The sequence below is a fragment of the Pomacea canaliculata genome, linkage group LG4 (genome assembly GCF_003073045.1).
Source record: "Pomacea canaliculata isolate SZHN2017 linkage group LG4, ASM307304v1, whole genome shotgun sequence".
Classification (NCBI taxonomy): Eukaryota; Metazoa; Mollusca; class Gastropoda; order Architaenioglossa; family Ampullariidae; genus Pomacea; species Pomacea canaliculata.
In genome coordinates, this window is record NC_037593.1 from 2225605 (window position 1) to 2239866 (window position 14262).

At 42.6% G+C, this 14262-nt stretch overlaps 1 protein-coding gene and 2 long non-coding RNA genes across 3 annotated transcripts; all 3 read right to left on the reverse strand.

The window, feature by feature from the left end:
* Positions 1-7973: 7973 nt before the first annotated feature.
* On the reverse strand, positions 7974-9352 carry LOC112562238. Its single transcript, XR_003098817.1, has 3 exons — positions 9290-9352; positions 8934-9020; positions 7974-8041 (listed from the first exon to the last, which is right to left on the reverse strand). It is a non-coding gene; the product is annotated as an uncharacterized LOC112562238 (long non-coding RNA).
* A 929-nt stretch (positions 9353-10281) lies between these two features.
* Positions 10282-11976, reverse strand: LOC112562671. Its single transcript, XR_003098899.1, has 3 exons — positions 11643-11976; positions 11394-11502; positions 10282-11056 (listed from the first exon to the last, which is right to left on the reverse strand). It is a non-coding gene; the product is annotated as an uncharacterized LOC112562671 (long non-coding RNA).
* Positions 11977-12928: 952 nt separating this feature from the next.
* On the reverse strand, positions 12929-14152 carry LOC112562454. The gene is made up of 3 exons (XM_025235740.1): positions 13975-14152; positions 13569-13661; positions 12929-13260 (listed from the first exon to the last, which is right to left on the reverse strand). The coding sequence occupies exons 1-3, from the start codon at positions 14135-14137 to the stop codon at positions 13058-13060; spliced, it is 459 nt and encodes a 152-aa protein (XP_025091525.1). The 5' UTR covers positions 14138-14152; the 3' UTR covers positions 12929-13057.
* Positions 14153-14262: the final 110 nt, after the last annotated feature.

Consider the following 14262-nt stretch of genomic DNA (forward strand, 5'->3'; position numbering starts at 1 on the left):
TGACAGATTTGAGTGTATGAGATGTAGGAGTACAGGTAGTGGTGTGTGTAAGGATGTTTATTTGGAGAACGGAGGAGTGTCCCTGCAGGTCGTGACCGCCGTCTGATTCCACAACCAACTGTGTTCTCTCTTGTTGCTCCTCTTTCCTACACCCACGTGGCTCTACTCTTCAAGTGGCTAACAAAGGGACCAGTGTTTTTAACTGTAAAAGAAAATCAAGATTGGACTCTTCAAAAGTTAACAGCTAAAGTCCTGTGAAAGTAAAACACATCACCGTCCATCAATGCATGAGAAAATGCAGACTGACCCAGAAAGGAAGGAAGACAAAGTCAAAGGTCATCTTCTGAAGGCAGAAAAACGAGAAGCCAATCAGCGCCTCCTACGTTGCCTTTCATCTCGACATCTCCTTACATGGAGACTTTGACAGGAGGAGACTGTGTTCACTGGTCTGCCTCAGTGGTAGGACTGTCCTCTCGTGATAGAGAAAAACTTCCAAGACTGTGTCCACCACCAGACAAATATTACACATCTAAAAATGGTTTCAGCCCCTGAAATAATTCTACTTCATCTACTAATGTCATCACTGTATACTGTAAAGACTTGTAGTCACAGATACCAGTGGTGCTACTTTGATGTGACATGTCTGCACACGACAGTTTAAGTTGACAAAGATTTTACACACGTCTAGTGGTCTTGACATTACACATGAGGATGTAGAGCAGGGGTCTCAAACTCGCGGCCCGCGGGCCAACTGCGGCCCGCCGGACAAAAGTTTGCGGCCCCCACCTCAATATCAAAGTTTCATGTTAGTGCGGCCCGAGTTTGATACTGTTATATCTTCTCCTCTCTCGCTCCCACAGAGGCAGCCCAACGTGTCTTATTTGAACAGAGAAAGTTGCAGTGCACAAAGAATACAATTTGAAACGTCATTACACAACTAGACATGCTGAGGAGTATGCAAAATACCAGGGAGATGAGAGAGTCAGCAGGGTTGCTAATCTTAAAACACATCTACTGAGGCAACAAAATTTCTTTAAGAAAGCAACCAAAGAGAATGACGCAGCAGTCGAAGCTAACTACGTGGTTAGTGAGATGATTGCTAAAGCAGGAAAGCCATTCAAAGAAGGTGAACTTTTAAAAATGTGCATATTACAGGCTGCAAGTATTGTCTGTCCAGAAAAGAAAGGTCAGTTTAGCAACATCAGCCTTTCTGCCAACACCGTAGCAGAGCGCATTTCTGAAATGTCAAGTGACATTTATGATCAACTGTGTGAGAAAGCAAAATGTTTCAGTGTATACTCAGTCGCTCTTGATGAGACCACAGACATCACCTACACTGCCCAACTCGCAGTCTTTGTCCGCGGTGTTGATGACACTTTTGAAGTCATAGAGGAGTTGTCACAGTGATTCCAATGCATGGCCAGACCACCGCTCAGGAGATATTTCACCAGCTGTGTGATGCCATTGAGAATGCCGGTTTGCCTTGGAGGAGGTTTGTTGGAATAACAACTGATGGAGCGCCATCAATGACAGGGAGGACTGGTGGCACTTGTTCAAAAAAAAAACAACAACAAAAAAAAACAACAAACAAACAAACAAACAAACTGGAAGAGGAAGGTGTGGAGGAGGCCATTGCTCTGCACTGCATTATTCATCAGCAGGCCCTTTGCAGCAAATGCCTGAAGTTTGACAATGTGATGTCTTTCGTTGTGAAATGTATCAACCAAATCAGATCCAGGGGCTTAAAGCACAGAAGGTTTCGTGCTTTTTTAGAGGAAATGGAGTCAGAATATGGGGATGTGCTCTGCTTCACCGAGGTACGTTGGGTCAGCAGGGGAAACATATTGAAGAGATTTTTTGAGTTGAGAGCCGAAGTGAAAGCCTTCATGGAGAAAGATGGGGTTGCTGTTCCTGTGCTAAGTGATCCAAAATGGCTCATGGACTTAGCTTTTTTGGTTGATATGACACATGAGCTTAACGTACTGAACAAGAAGCTACAAGGTCAGGGGCAACTTGTCAGTGCTGCCTATGACAATGTGAGAGCACTCTCTACAAAACTTATGTTATGGAAAGCCCAGCTTTCTCAGACAAACCTTTGCCATTTCCCAGCATGCAAGGCACTCATGGATGCAGGCACACCGTTCAGCGGTGAAGAGTATGTGGATGTCATTTTGAAGCTACAGGAGGAATTCGATCACAGATTTGCGGATTTCAAGACGCACAGAACCACATTTCAAATTTTTGAGGACCCCTACTCCTTTTATGTACAAGATGCTCCTCCTGTGCTTCAAATGGAGCTCATTGACCTGCAGTGCAACTCTGAACTCAAAGCCAAGTTCAGGGAGGTGAGTGGAAAAGCAGACAAGCTCGGGCAATTTTTGAGAGAATGGCCCCCTAGCTTCCCTGAACTTTCCCGAATGTTCAAGCGGACCATGTGTCTTTTTGGGAGCACATGCTTGTGCGAAAAGCTCTTCTCTACCTTGAACTTCAATAAGTCCAAGTACAGATCCACACTTACTGATGAGCATCTTCAAGCCGTACTGAGGGTCTCAGCTGCTTCCTCCCTTAAGCCAAATGTGGCTCGGCTATGTGAGAGTAAGCGCTGCCAGACCTCTAGCAGCAAGAAGTAGGCAGAAGAAGCCATGTTCAAAACAGTTTATGTTCAATGTTCCATTCATATTCAGAAAGTTAAATGTTAAAGAAATGCTAATACAGACATTTGAATCTGAATAATAATAATTACATTTCTCTGGTCAGCATCTATATTTTCTTCAGTCTTCTATATCTGCTGTATTATTATTATATTTTCATTTTCAATTTATTCATTTATTACTAATTGATTTATTTTTTCTTATGAATTTGTTAATTTATTTTTATTTTTTAACACAAAAATAAGATGAAAAAATAAGACATTTGATGACATTGGAATGTTTTTGTAAGAGCTTTTCTTGTGGAAAACCTGATGCGGCCCGGCCTCATCCAGACTCTGCCTCCAGTGGCCCCCGGGTAAATTGAGTTTGAGACCCCTGATGTAGAGTGAAGATGGCGATTTGACTAGTAAACAAATTTATGTCGTATAGTCAAACTGCTGTCATTGGTAAACAATGGGATTTTGTTTAGTAACATTTTTATGAAACAGACACCAGAAAGAGCCTTTGTCTTTGAAACACGTCAGGACTGACGTCACACAGAACTGACGTCACATACAGAACTGACGTCACATACTGAACTGGCGTCACATACAGGACTGACGTCACATACAGGACTGACGTCATATACAGGACTGACGTCAGACACAGAACTGACGTCACATTCAGAACTGTCGTCACACACAGAACTGACGTCACACGCACACACGTGATGTACCTGATGGCGGTAGGACGATGAGGTGGTGTGAGAGACCTTACTTCTCTCGGGTTCTGCTTCTTGTGAAGACAATATTTGATTTCTCAACCCTCGCTGGTTACCTTTCCCACCCTCTACAGAGTCAGCTCCCCTTTCAAAGCGAGGTGACGCTGAGTCAATCCGGGTACTGAGCCGACAGGTAAACACAAAAGTTTGGTTAGGAGACTGTCAGCAACCCTTTACTTTTACTATTCAAATGTTATTTAAGTGGAAATCAACTGTTGCTACAAACACTAAGACACTAGCGACACCTTTATTTCAGACAAATACAGACAGAAATGATTATCGCTCTGCACATCTTTTCTCACAGGAAGACAGCAAGACACAAGGTAGTGTCGTTTAGACACAAAATATAACAATAAAATGACTATTTACATAATGGAGGTGATACCTGCAATAAAAATAATCATGATATTATTATTAATAATAATAAATGTAAAATGTGTAAAGATCATACTCACACTCCTAAGGAGCATGCTCTTAGTGCATAAGAACAAGAAAGAAACATGGACAGCATACGACGGACAGGACAACAAACAAATAACATATGAACTATAAAAGAATCAACAGCTGTACTTACCTAGAATAAAATAAAAGACAGAAAACACGAAGAGGAACCAAATAACAAGAACAGGAGCTGAGAATAACATGATATTACAAAAGGAAGGGTGTGACAAAGGACGAGCATTATGGGATAGAATGTTAGGAGTCATGTCCACGGAAGAGGTGTGTTTTCAGTGCACATTTAAAAGGATTCACTAGTGGGGTAGGTGGCGGGTATGGACAGCGAGAGAGTTCCATTGTTTCTGCACAATAACTAAACATCCTGTGTAAGAATCTAGCAATCCATTCATCTCATTGAGTATTGAAACACTTACAAGAAATAAATGTTCTACTTTAGTGCTCGGTGCTGAAATCTTATCATAGAAGTACATTCTGTGCCCAGGAGGGTCTGTTCACAGAGCTACAGTGCGGTGGTTGCCAGACTGTGACTGGAATCCTGTCTGTGGGACGAAGCAACAGGTCGTCCAGCGCTGACTGCACGGCCTCTGAGTACCCGGCACTTCAAACATTTTGTGAAGGAACTGCGAAACTTGCTGGAAAATGTGATGTAAAAGATGAAGTTGACACTGGAGTTGACCACCTGCAGCAGCTCGAAGGAAGACTCCGGAGTGGTAAAGAGGTTGCTGTTGTCTCTGAAGGCCTGGAACCAGTAAAAGATCTTCACCGTCTCGCCGATGGTGTACGCAGCGACATTAAAGAAACTCATGAACAAGATGGTGACGGTAAGGCGCTGGTCACTTGTCCTAGACGAAAACTGTTTTTGTTCTGAGGCCGATGCTGTTGACTTTAGAGAAGATGGAGAACGAATCTTTTTTATCAGGGCAAAGTTAAAGACGAAGAGTGGCAGGGCAGGCAATGAAAGGCCTACCGTGTGGATGGCGGAATACCCGGATAACTCCGCGATAAATGTCACTGAAACCAGGTCAAAGGCCAAAAAGACGGCGCTGATCGCCAGGCACCAGACCAAGACGACCAGACAGGCCAGCACCACGTGACGTCGTGTTAACAGACTTCCGGTGTGCACGTGGACAGGTCGGTACACCGCCAGCCATCGGGTGAAGGCAATAAGCAGGGTGGTGTGCACTGACTCCAGCTTGGCAAGGAATGACAAAGTGTTCAGTAATATGAATGCCACCCCTGTAGGATCGACTTCATACAGAAATATCACAGGTATGACCGACACGAGGTATGCGGTGTCCCACACGGCCAGGTACTTGAACAGGAAGATGGTGGCGCTGTACGTGGTCTGTGAGTTCCACACGACGAGGGACACCAGGTTACCCACGATACCCAGCAATGCCACGGGTGTGATGCCCACTATGTGTATGTAATAGCTTTCCGTAGTAATAGTAGTGCCATAGTTCTCGCGTGTACATGAAGTGTTGTCACAGTCATCTTCACCTTTCACACCCAGACTGCTGTTTGTTGAAACATCGAATGATAATGACATTCTTGATTTTCTTTTTCACGAAAGTGAGCGATCAACTCGTCCCGACAAAACTTTCTGATTTCGTGAAACAAATGTGTGGTCGTTGTCTTATCACAGACTATTTGTGACAGTTACAGATCCAATATCACACAAACACATGTGATGTGATGTGATGGGAAGTTTATCTGATTGGTCGACCTCTCTAAGCTCCACCTCTTCCTGAGTAGGACCGGCGTCTTGATCTCCATCTGGAAACACCTGCCACTCAAATATTACAGTACCATGGACTACATGGTGCGGCTACTCAGACATTACACTGGTCGACACATTTATGTTACAATTACAACAGTCATGTTACTGAAATAAAATTCTTATTTCTCATTCTTATTAATTTCTATGTGCTTAGTATAAATATCCCAAACAAAATGTAAAAGCGGCTTTTTAGTTTTTGGCCATCTGCAATAATTATTGTGCACATGATGACATGCAGGCTAATATTAATTGACTAACGGTTAATACCCGTATATAAAAACAAGTCCTAGACTACACTTCGTTGCCTGTCTGTTGTACAACTGTTCGTGAGCATCTCCAGCAGTAGTCAGACAGCATGGTAGTGGACAGTTTTCATTGCTTTTTCCATTGTTGATGAAGACGTTGGCTATGCTCATCCCTAACCATACCATAGTTGTCAGAAAAAAATGTAGATTGAAATGAAGTGGATCTTTAGAAACATCTTGCAGCCAAGTTTCTGATACTGCTTCAGCATGACTTCCACTAGTTCCTTGTAGTATTTCTGCTCTAACATTCCCCAGTTTAGGGAGTACATTTTGTAACGGACACTGTCAACACTTCTTGCAATATGCGTGACCATCAATCGGTGGAAGTCACGCCGCCTAAAACTGCTGATTTTTGAAGACAAATGAATATTTATTTAAAATCTGATCAAGAAAAAAATAAATAAATTAAAAGATGTAACGATTATTTGTTGACTCATGGAGTCATTGTGATGTCACATGTAATGTCACAACGATCAACAAAGGACATAATCTTGTTAACTGAAAATAAATAATGAGAAAAGCCTCAGGGTAGTTCAAAACTGTCCACTCAGATGTGTGCTACGGTTGGAGTCTTGTAAGAGCAATTATTTGTGTAAAGTTCATTGCTCAGGACTGGTTGCAATTTAATGTTTAAATACTCATATCTACAGCTTGGAGCTTTGTCCTCTGTGAGTCCCCCACCGACCAGGTGACAGACTCACAGGTACCCTGTCTTGTCCAGTGACAGTCAGCTCTGTGTAGCAAGTAAGGACGACTGTCTGTCTGTCCCTCCCTCTGCATGTGTGTGTGTGTGTGTGTGTGTGTGTGTGTGTGTGTGTGTGTGTGTGTGTGTGTGTGTGTGTGTGTGTGTGTGTGTGTGTGTGTATTATCAAAGTTGTGTTGACTAGATGTTTGATCTTCCATCAAGGAAGGAGACAGTCGCCTTTGTCACACTCATCAGTGGTCCTGTCAATGATGTTCTTCCGGTCCTTCCTGACTGCATCTGATACAAAAGCAGGAAATATCACAAAGAACCTACAGTTCCATCTTTACTGTGTCTCTTGGTGTAGTAAGTCTTCAAACTGTGCTAAAGGTGCCACTAAGACAAAGACAGGAAGCTAGAATTCCTCCATCTTGTCCTCTCTAACAGTACCAGTGAACTTCCTGTTGACACGAGGACATGCACTTTCTCTCAAGACATGCACGGTGTCTTTACAGCTACATCGTGGTTTCGAACTCACAATATTTCGGTTACAACTGCTCGCATGCTCATTGTAGGACTGATGATAGACATCTGACATCTGTCGCTGTCATCGTCAGCTGGTCACACTCACCTCTAATCAGGACTGAGTAATACAGATCATAAAGACACTCAGAAGTGTGTGTGTGTGTGTGTGTGTGTGTGTGTGTGTGTGTGTGTGTGTGTGTGTGTGTGTGTGTGTGTGTGTGTGTGTGTGTGTGTGTGCATGCAACACGACTTGTAGGACAAGTCTGACAAGGACTTGTCTGCTAACAATTTCCTCCAAGATTATTTTATATTGTACATGTGAAGGACTATCCCAGCTGTTATTTTCACGGTTTTTGCTTTTTTCCTGAAACGTTACATAGGGAAAGTAGAAAGAGATTGAGAGAGAGAAGAAGAAATGAAGAGAAAGAGAGAGAAATGCAACAGATTCACACGAGATAGAAAATTCAAAGATAAACAAACATAGCAAACAATGCAACAGTACATTCCAGAGAGAGAGAGAACAGCAAAGTCAAGAACACATTTATGCTAAAAAGTCCTGAAAGGGTAAACAAAATATTTTACAAACGTGTTTTCAATATGACAGACATAAAAATGTTCCAGCTTTTTCAATAAATGTTTATTGCTTTTGTTGATCAATACAGGCAAGGTGTTGTGCTGTATATAATACAATTCATATCTTATTTAGTCAGCACGAGATGTGGTACACAGCCTGTCATTTACCATTATAATTGTAACAAGGACAAGGTCTTATGTATCGACAATCACACTTGTCAGCTGCTATTGTCTGCAATGAGCGGGCGACAGAGTTCGTCTCTCCTTTAGTCAGCACACCAAACAGACTCGGCTTCATAGTATCCGCTGAAAAAAGGAAAGACAGACTGATAAAACAAACCGATGCAAGTTCTATCAAAACATGTTGACGCCCTAAATATACACAAGAGGCAGAGAATAGTGAGAGTGAGCAAGAGCTAGCGAATACATCATAAGATGTCCCTGCCTACAACCTGGAGTGATGATGATGATGATCACGATGATGATTGATTGATTGGTGATGATGATGATGATGAGGAGGAGGAGGAGGAGGAGAAGGAGGAGGATGAGGATGATTATATAATTACATGATAAATTTAAAAAAAAATCTTCCTACAACTAACAGGACATGAACCTTTTTTTTTCTAAGTGTCTGATGCTGAACTGCCTCATGTGTTTAAACAAGTTTATAAACCACGAAGTGAAGCGTGACATGCAGGTAATGTCAAGGTAATGTCAAGGTAATGTCAAGGTAATGTCAAGGTAATGTCAAGGTAATGTCAAGGTAATGTGAAGGCAATATACAGAACATAAACATAATAAAAAGAGCTTGGCATCGCCTTTTGGTGGTTGGTAATGATGTGCTGCAGACAGCACTTTCCTTGCGAACAGGTGTTGGTGATGGTGGCGCTAGTCTCTTCCTCCCTCCCACACCTGGACAAGTCAGGTGCCCCTCCCACAGCAGGTCAACTAGGGAAGGGGGACGTTTGATGTCAAACACAGGTTTCAGGTTCAGACTTAAAATTTCGTGTTCACATGTTCACATAATCAGTTTCCTACATGAAATTGGTAATCATCAACACCAGTGCATGCAACGGACTACGCATGCGCAGTATCATCAACATTGACAATCTCATTACATCTTAATGCATTGATGCATCTTCTATTCTGCTCATGAAACACAAGACTGATAACCTAGTCACGTGCAATCTAGTTTTACCGTCTGGCGACGTGGCAAGGGACGTGGTCAGCTGACACATCACCACCAGAGCAGCCACAACGACCACCAAGCGTCCCTGCATGCTGACTGTCATCCTAAACACATACAACTCTGTAAATAACAGTGAATTGTACACAACAACAGACACACCGGACTTTGTAAACAGTTCTCATGTCATAAGACAAACCTACCAAAACATGTTCATTAGTAAACATTGAGTAAACTTTATTTACTTTTACAAGCTGATTAAGGATGAGACAAAATGAAACATGCAGTGGATGTAAGAAATAGCACACATCAACAGTTGTAATTTGATATAAGCTAATACACAATTTAAACATCTACATGACACTTACTGTTGAATGCCTCGATCCTTACTTCTACTGAGGAATTTAGAGAAAATGGTTTGCTCGCTCAAATCATGAAACTGCCAGCTTGCAGTTGTCAGGCTTTTATATCCTCCCCAGACGAATGGAGGGGAGGACAGATGAGGGAGGAGCAACAGGTTGATTGGCTTCCGCTTGCTTGCGTCTTCACGTGACCTGACCGACGCGGCAGTTGGTCGTTTGAGTAGCGAAGACTAACTGTCAGAAGGTCTGTGGGCGTCACGTGGTCCACTCCACACAATCACCGCTTGGTGTACAGAGTGTCTAGTCTAACTGTTCTTTGGAAATGTTCACACAACATGCTTCATGAAGCACCAAGCTCATTCACATTGATAAAACAACCTCCCAGTCTCTGCTTTCTCTTCTCAGCAGACGGTTTGTGTACTCAGTGACCTTTGTGTTCTCACATGTCATCGTCTCCTCTACTTGCAGCCCGCATTGAAAATAACAGCAATAGTTCATAGGCTTTGTTGTAGGCTTCATCATCTGCCATTTTCGAAATCAACATCATTTCTTTATCATCGGGTTCAGTTTATTTTAAAATGAAAATTTTCAAAATATGAATACATACACTTAAGTTTCAAGATCAAAGTCTGCATTCTCACCTGCCACTAGGAAAACAGCAGAAAATTACTTTCTTACATTGGAGTGGGGCAACCTCTTCCCAAACAAACAAAGAAACAAACAAAGAAACAAACAAACAAAAATCGTTGTAGACCTACACATCTCTTAATTGGTTATATTCTTTCACACAAGATATTCCATCAAAGGGAAGTAAGTATTGACTGTTCAATGTACAGAAGAGTCTGAGGTTGTCTCCCTTTTTTTCTGTCTCGTGTCATCAGACTTGGGAAAAGTGAACAATCTGGTACTTTCAAGCGCCATGTGTGAGCGAGTTGCCAGTTGCTGTATTCGACATGGATTTGTACTCAACCAACTCAGATGAAAACAGTAAGATATACTCAACTTGTGATGAATATTTTAATAAAACCTGTTTGTTTGGCTCTAACTGTTTGTATTTAATGCGTAAACAATTATCTTGTTGAAAAAATGTTGGATCTACTTTTCTGTTCTCGCCTCTCTGTCCCATACAGTTACAATCTTTCATTTGATGTTTGTACAAGAAAATATTCTATATTTTCTTCAAATTTACACAACAGATGTTATAATAATGCACTTTTAAACGGTTTACCACAGATGGTTTTCTTTGTTGTAGGTTAATTTATATAAATAATTCAAAAATACCAGTCGGAAAGCGAGGGGTTCCCCACTTTGAGAAGGACAGACTAGAAAGACAAGGTGTAAAGGTATTCAACACACACACACACAGGTGAGAGAGAGAGATACACACGATCACACAGAGAAATTGAGAGATCTCAAAGTTGGAATTTTATTGCTGTGATACTACACACAAATACATTATTCTGGGATGACATGTATGTGATATTGTCATCAGTATTATTGACACTACTTTCACTGCCTGACTAGTTGCCATCTGCGCCATGACACTAAAACACTGACATTACTGTCAAGATGTGGAAAGTTTCACAAGTGTTTTGAGAGGATGCTCGGCTCATCATCAACAATTACAAGGGGCCTTAAAACAGTAGCAGCGAACTGGAGTTGTCGTCCGTGGGAAATGACCCCAGGGACGAGGACGAGGACGAGGTCGACGTTCTATGGTGATGTGGGGTCTCCTGTGAGGCAGCAACACATCGGGATTCCAGCCCCTGTCAGCTGCTCAAAGAAACAAAGACCCGATATAAACATACAATACTAACTGACATATACAATTCACAAACCTCATTATTCTCCAGTATTGTCTATACTAACTTTTTCAAACATGTCTAGTGAACTGATGATGAGAAAGATGGCAATTAAAGAGTTTTAATTTTGTTCGCAACGAAACTTTTCAAAAACTTTCCATCGGTCCCAGAGCCAGCAACATCCCGAGATCCGCAACAACACAAATGTCGCCTTACATGTCATCTTATCTGTTTACAAGTAGACAACTGTTAACAACCTGCCTAGATACAGGGTGAGTTTAGTCCGTCTACCCCAGTCATCCACCTACCTTTATCCGGAACAGCGGCGGAGTCAGTCAGCTGACACAACACCATCAGAGCCACCGCGACAACCACCAGGCGTCCTTGCATGCTGACCACGGGTCTAAACACAGCTCCCTATATCCACACAAAATAATGATCAGTAAACACACTTTTCAAATTGAGAATAATTTACAAGCGACCAGTCAACATTTACAGTTTGTATCAGACAGAGATAAGTACACAGGTAGCAGAGGTCAGGTCACTTCTGTACTTACAGCAAACAAGAGATGCTCACAAAGGTTTCAAACTGTCAGCTCGCCTCCTTTTTATAACGGTATAGTTAAGGAAGACATTAGGATGCTGAGGGAGATGCAGGTGAACCAGGATGCAGGTGCAACAGGTGATTGGTTGCTGTAGATGATGTTTGATCAGCATCGCCCTTGTGTTTTCTCTCAGTAAACTGTCGGCCGGCCGTGAAACACGAGGACAGCTTCACACCCTCCACACAAAGTCGTCAAGCCGAGACAGACTTTTGTAGATGCTGGACACATCTAGTGCCCCCCAGTGTGTGGAGGCGTTTCTCTTCGCTTTTTCATGCCATTGTCAGCAAACAGTTTGGAAGACTGATGGTGGACATGGTCATCGGCAAGTGTGCTGTGTATGATATGCTTTAATAAAGAATTCTTATCAACTAACGAGTAGAGAGGAGTGAAGAGAGATTGAGACTGATGAGTGAATGTGTATGTGCTCACTGAAAGGAAATAATCCCAGCATCCCCAAAACACACACTAACAGGAATTATTTATCCCTCAGCAAAACACGGGCTCGACGGCTCGTTTGTCAATCTTTGTCGGCAGCACCAGTGAACTCTGACCTCTCACCTGTCACCTGTCGTCTCACAAACCTTTGTCTCCGGGTCAGCGCCTGGCACAGGATCTTTGTTTAATATGTTAGTCGCTTTTTCACATTTAATCAAGCTGTCTTAGAATCATTGTTTATTCATACTTGCAGTTTTGTTTACACCTGCCTTATTTTTCTGCAAGTTTTTGTTTGTTTCAATCACTGTTTTGGTCGTCAGGGATTTTAAACACGTACTGCGATAGTGAAACAAATGGTTTTGTGCATGCAAGTCGAGTTCATGTGTTAATGTTTTATTTTATGATGAAATTATTTCGGTAAAAACAAACAACCCTCCCCCGAAAAAATGCCTGATCTGTGTGCATGGACATCAGCACTGGAGTCACTGTCGACAGAGGGAGGGAACATCCCTGACACTGCATGTGAAACATTTGTCATCCGTGTCCCTTCTACCTACACCTGTGTGAGAAGTCAACTGCTGGCAGTGTCATGTCACGTGACACTAAGCATTTACAGTGTCAGACTTATTGTGTGCATGCCACCTGCGATTGATACGGTGCATGCACAATGAGATTAAGCTTCCATGACAACTGTATCAGAGCTTTCTCGGTGTTCAAGAATAGAGAGACGAAAGACAGACAAATAAATTGTTATCCATTAATTAGACAGAGATACTTTCATACAAATAAATACCACACCAGAATTAATCAACTGGACATTTATTGATGAAATTATTTTGGCAAAAGATGTCTGAGCAAGGTTTGCGGTTGACGAGGCTTGTGAGGCAAGTGAGGAGGCAGGTAGAGGAGGACATTGTTCCGGAAGCTGGGGTTTATGGTGTTGAACGGAAACCTGAACGTCGAAACCCTGACTGCGATCTACAGAGGCAAGGGTGAAGTTGGGGCCAGCGACTGGGCCCCGAGGGTCTGAACCCGTCCACGCGGGATACTCCCTCCCGGAAGCCTCCTCCCTCCCGGAAGCCGCTCGCCTGTTGCGCGGTCACGTCCTGAGCAAGCACTGGTTCTGTGACAGATACTAAAAAGAAAAAAAATGTGAATAGACAGATACAATAGACAGACACGTCGATGTATTATGTTCTTGTAACGACAATTATTTACAGTTGTGAACCGTTAATTTGTACAGCGTGTCTTAAAAAAAACTGATACAAAATATACGCCCTGCGCCGTCTGTCCTGCTCTACGTCACAAGAAAAGTGTTCCCCAACCTGTTTGTGGTCACGTGGGCGGACAGGTGGAGTGGTCTGTCGACTATCATGTGAGATATTCAGACTACGGGAGTGAGGTTTGTGAGGCAAGTGATGTATAGTCGTGAGGTGCACTTACCATCAGCGCTGCTTGTCAGCTGACACACCACCACCACAGCCGCCACAACAACCACCAGGTGTCCACGCATGCTGACCACTGGTCTGAACAAGTCTGAACACAGCAGTGAACAGTGCTTACATGAGACAAGTAGACATCATTCTACTCATGTTATATTTGTAACTACAAGAGCAGTAGAGCAGACGATACATCTGTATACTTCACAGGTGTGACCGCCGGCAGTTTCTACCTTTCCTGTCTTTGTATCATTAGGATAGAATCGGCGACACTTTACAAAGTAAACCTGAAATATAACATTAACAGGCGGGAAACAAAGCCACAGAGTGTTAATCTGACACGGATAAAATAATGAATACTTAATTAAGCTTTCTGTTTGCTTAATTACACTAGCTAATTAGCAACTCACCCAGGAATGACAAGCCGACTTCAGATGTCCGGCAACCTAACTGTCGTCGTTTATATCTCTCTTGTCTAGAGGAAGACGGATACAGAGTGGGATCCTCCCGACCAAGAGGAACATCCAGGATGAGGGTGACTAGTTGATTGGCTGCTACAATGTCGGTTGACATTTAACCTGACTTGTTGACTTGTTGACTTGTTTGTTGGGTGACAACTTCCCTGGTTACAGACGTGGAGAGGATGTTTTCCCCAGAGTATGAAATTAGACAGGTGTTGACGGACCTCAGGTGATTCC

Coding starts and splice junctions, on each gene's coding strand:
- LOC112562454 (XM_025235740.1), bottom strand. CDS start 14,137: ATGTCAACCGACATTGTAGCAGCCAATCAACTAGTCACCCTCATCCTG. Junction 13,662..13,974: donor AGTCGGCTTGTCATTCCTGG/GTGAGTTGCTAA, acceptor TGCTGTGTTCAG/ACTTGTTCAGACCAGTGGTC. Junction 13,261..13,568: donor GCTGACAAGCAGCGCTGATG/GTAAGTGCACCT, acceptor TTTTCTTTTTAG/TATCTGTCACAGAACCAGTG.